This window comes from Lactuca sativa, chromosome 1 (assembly GCF_002870075.4).
Source record: "Lactuca sativa cultivar Salinas chromosome 1, Lsat_Salinas_v11, whole genome shotgun sequence".
Classification (NCBI taxonomy): domain Eukaryota; kingdom Viridiplantae; phylum Streptophyta; class Magnoliopsida; order Asterales; family Asteraceae; genus Lactuca; species Lactuca sativa.
This window is the reverse complement of record NC_056623.2, coordinates 92,132,795-92,136,977: the sequence shown is the minus strand read 5'-3', so window position 1 is coordinate 92,136,977 and position 4,183 is coordinate 92,132,795. Positions and strand designations below refer to the sequence as shown.

General features: G+C 34.0%; 1 protein-coding gene across 1 annotated transcript; it reads left to right on the top strand.

Annotated features, from left to right (window-relative positions):
• The first annotated feature begins 2,322 nt into the window (after positions 1–2,322).
• Positions 2,323–3,436, top strand: LOC111915876 (non-specific lipid transfer protein GPI-anchored 5). Its single transcript, XM_023911504.3, has 2 exons — positions 2,323–2,756; positions 3,039–3,436. The coding sequence occupies exons 1-2, from the start codon at positions 2,417–2,419 to the stop codon at positions 3,254–3,256; spliced, it is 558 nt and encodes a 185-aa protein (XP_023767272.1). The 5' UTR covers positions 2,323–2,416; the 3' UTR covers positions 3,257–3,436.
• The last annotated feature ends 747 nt before the right edge of the window (positions 3,437–4,183 follow it).

Below are 4,183 nucleotides of genomic sequence, written 5' to 3'. Positions count from 1 at the left end.
GGTCGAGCTTGTACAGTAATGCATGCTTCAAAGAAGTAAGTTATGATATATTTAAATGTTTATTTAAAGTATAATTAATATTTTTTTTGTTAAATAGGATATCACTCGAATTGAAGTATTTCGTAAGGCTAATTTCAATCGCCAATGGGTGTTTTATAGTCCTGCAGTCGAGCAACAATACGTAAATGGTTAATTTGTATTTTCATATAAGTGTTTATATCATCAAGGGTATTTAAATAATACGTAAGTGGTTAATTTGTATTTTCATATAAGTGTTTATACCGTCAAGGGTATTTAGTAATCTATTTTTATGATGTTTATCATTTTTTGAAAATACAGAATGCTTTATTTCAGGAGATCAATCAACAAACTCAAGCTTCTTCTTCAGCAAGCAGTCTAACGCCAAGTGATACAAGAAAATGTTTTGAAAAAATATTGGGTGTTCGACGCGGACATATTAGAGGCATTGGGCGTAAACCCCCTACCGTTGTGTCTATGTACGATCAAGAACAACCGATGACACAAGAACCACCACAATCACAGGTAATTGTTTATTTAACTTGAAAAGTATAATGCTATAATGCTATAATGATATGTTGGTAGTTTTTGAAAAGTATAATACTATTATGATATATTGGTAATATATTTTGATTTCTTTGTAGATTGAAATGCTGCAAACAATACTGAAGGACCCGACATGTTCTGCGACATTAAAAGAGTGGTTTCGTTCATTGTCACCACCAAATAATGAACGAAATGATGAGAGTGATGGCGAGGAGTAGGAATTTTAGGATTTTATGAAATGTTTGTTTAGAATAATACTTTAATTAGGTTATATAGACTAATATTTTTGGTTGTGGATTAATATTTTATCATTGTTATATTGTTTTTGGTTGTGTATGGGTTATAAATATAACTGATTTTATAAAATTGTAGATTTATATTTCATAAAATTGTAACAAAAAAAATATGAAAATAGTGTTTTGCAGCGATGCTTTTAGCAGCGTCATATAAGTATTAGCAGCGACATGTAAATATTAGCGGCGACAAGAAGGGCATTAGCGACGAAGCATTAGCAGCGACGTGTCGCCGTGTTTTTAGTAGCGACATATAAGTATTAGCAGCGACGCGTTTTTAGCAGCGACAAGTAGGTATTAGCGGCGACAAGAAGGCATTAGCGACGACGTATTTGCGGCGACGTGTCGCCGCGTTTTTAGTAGCGACATATAAGTATTAGCAGCGACGCATTTTTAGCAGCGACAGGTAAGTATTAGCGGCGATAAGAAGGGCATTAGCGACGAAGCATTAGCGGCGACGTATCTGCTGTCGCCGTTAATACCAGTATTTCTTGTAGTGTGGACTAATTATGATTGGTTATATACAACTTATTGGTGGTTGCTACTTAGAAAATAAAGATGTAATTATAACGACTTTATTTACGATATCGTTTATTTTAACTGTATGTATATGTTAAAAACAACAGTTCTCTTTTCCTGCAAATGTGGTTTGCGGATTCCAAATATATCTCTTAAAGAAACAAACGGACACTTAAATATTGATGCGGTGGTACAGTCCACTTTTAAAAAAAGTGTTAATTACGTATACATTGGTATGTTATGTGCAAATGCCGATGTGAGTCATTTCACTTCATTGAATGGTCTAGACAAAACCCACAGCCTTCTTTGTCATCACACTCTTCGGCTGGTTGACATTAACAATCTTCTTAAAGCTTTGTATCTTTACGGTTAAAGTTTAGATTTTATGTTTTAATTATAAAATAAGTATAAACCAAAAAGACTGAGGTTATTTTTGTTTGATTGTCATTTAACAACTTCTTAATTTAATAACATATTTAAAAGTTATAAAGTCTTTCTTAGAATATTAGCTTCTTTTTTCCTCAATTGCATGTGTATCTAGGCAATAAAGAAATCAAGAAGAGGTATTTGTTTATATAGTTAGGTTGTTACTTACCAAAAACCAATCGGGTGCTTTGAGCAGCTCACCTACAAAACTAATCAAAACGCAAGTCGTCCTACCTTATAATAATAATAATAATAAATAAAAAAAACCCAACTCTTTTTCATATCATAAATAATCTATAGTAAATTACAAATATAATTCTGTATCATTTTGTTTTGGATTTGGTCTCTTATCTCTCGGCCTTCAAAATCCCCTTTCCTTTGAATATTAACATTACATATCTAGGTGGTTAATGTTATAACTTATAAAGTAGGAAAAGTAGGTCACCTATGCACAACACCTGCCATGAGTAGACTCGGACCAAACCAATTTCCCCTATATATTGATTCATAAGATCTCCAAACTCCCAACAACTTCAAGCGCCTATCTTTTATTCCACATCCAAATCCCCTTCCTATTTAAAACTACACCAAAATCCCTGAAAATTAAACCCAAAATGGCACTATATCAAAGTACCAACACAATTGCATCGACAACAATGATCCTAGTGATCATAGTGGCCACCCTCTACGGAGGTGCAACAGCTCAATCATCAGGGTGCACAAGTGTGCTAATTAGCTTGTCCCCATGCCTCAACTACATTTCTGGCAACACATCAACCCCATCATCAGGATGTTGCAGCCAACTTGCGAGTGTAGTCCAATCACAGCCAGAGTGCCTGTGTCAAGTCCTTAATGGTGGTGGCTCATCTTTGGGTCTTAGCATCAACCAAACTCAGGCTCTTGCATTACCTAGTGCATGCAATGTCCAGACACCACCAACCAGTCGATGCAATGGTAAGGAACTGAATTTTTACTTAGAAAGCTTATTATTCATGTTACTCTTAGAATATTATATATACAAATAAAACCTAATGTTTCGGTAATACGTTATTTTGATACAAATGCTTTATCTAATGACCGATACATTATATCATTGATACAATTCAATGGGAGATGATGCAAAAAGAATCTACCTCCCAGTGAAGAAAAATCGACTATGATTTATAACTTTTTTCATATATAAGTTCACAAATTAGAAATGTCAAATTTATCTACTTATCATTGTTCACTGGACAGCTGCATCTCCAAGTAACTCCCCTTCAGAAACCACACCTTCTTCGGGAACCACACCTTCTTCAGAAACAACACCTTCAGGAAACCCTTCGGGTAAAGGCAGCGAAACAAACACTGTGCCATCAACAGATAATGGTTCATCAGATGCATCTTCAACTAAATTCGCAGCCATTCCTATCGTATTTACACTACTAGTTGCCGCTTATGCTATGGTGTTTTAAGTTATTAACTACCATATCCGGAAAGAATATGTTTTGATTTAAGATTTTGCTTATTTTCCTGTGATTCTTATGTGTAAAATTTGGCATGTGATGTGAGCTGATCGTGTGACATGCTATGTACGGATTCTTTTTGGTCGGTTTTGTATTGTTTCCGATAAATATGCTTTTTCTGATTCTCAACAGTCTCCTTGAGGTTTGACAACTTGATGGTACACTTATTTCTTAACAGTCTCCATATACTTCTACGACCTAGAATCTTGACTTAACATGGAACGTGGAAAACCGCTATCCATGACACCGAACACCATAACTGTCTCTCAATATTTCAATTATGCATGTACACCATATCACCATCAGTTGCAGGTTTCTTCCCGTTAATGGAAGAGTCGTTCTTTGTTACTTTAGCAATGTTTGCTCCTTGAGCCAAATCTTGACCTGCCATAGATATTCTTCCCGATAAACATGTTAATTACCATTTGAAGAACCATTTTCTTTGTTGTCAATAATCATGATTGTTTCAACTTTCTTCCACCAAACTAATTAATTTCTTTGCAGTTTTGACCTAGTGGCTTCGTTCTTCTATTCCCCTTCCGTGGTTAATCAAACTATGTGAAATCTCAGTTAATCTATCATTTAACCGACTTCAATTCACACTGTTGACTAATCTAAGAAACATGTTTCCCAAGAAGAAACCATTACACCCATTCTTTGATTAAAAACCACACATAAAAAATAAAATGAATCGCCACCTAATTGAAACTATTTCACTTATGTATTTTGTGGATAGAAGTTTTAGGCTTTAAATAAAATTATTTACGAAGTAAATTCATTTAAAAACTAAAAGTTTATAAATTGGATACTAATAATAAAAGTGAAATTAATGAATTTAATAAATTAAATATGTAGTAGAATTAAGTTTGGGAAATT

Bases quoted from the DNA above. Each gene is read 5' to 3' on its own strand.
- LOC111915876 (XM_023911504.3), top strand. From the start codon at position 2,417: ATGGCACTATATCAAAGTACCAACACAATTGCATCGACAACAATGATC. The intron at 2,757-3,038 runs GTAAGGAACTGA...TTCACTGGACAG, and splicing joins ACCAACCAGTCGATGCAATG to CTGCATCTCCAAGTAACTCC.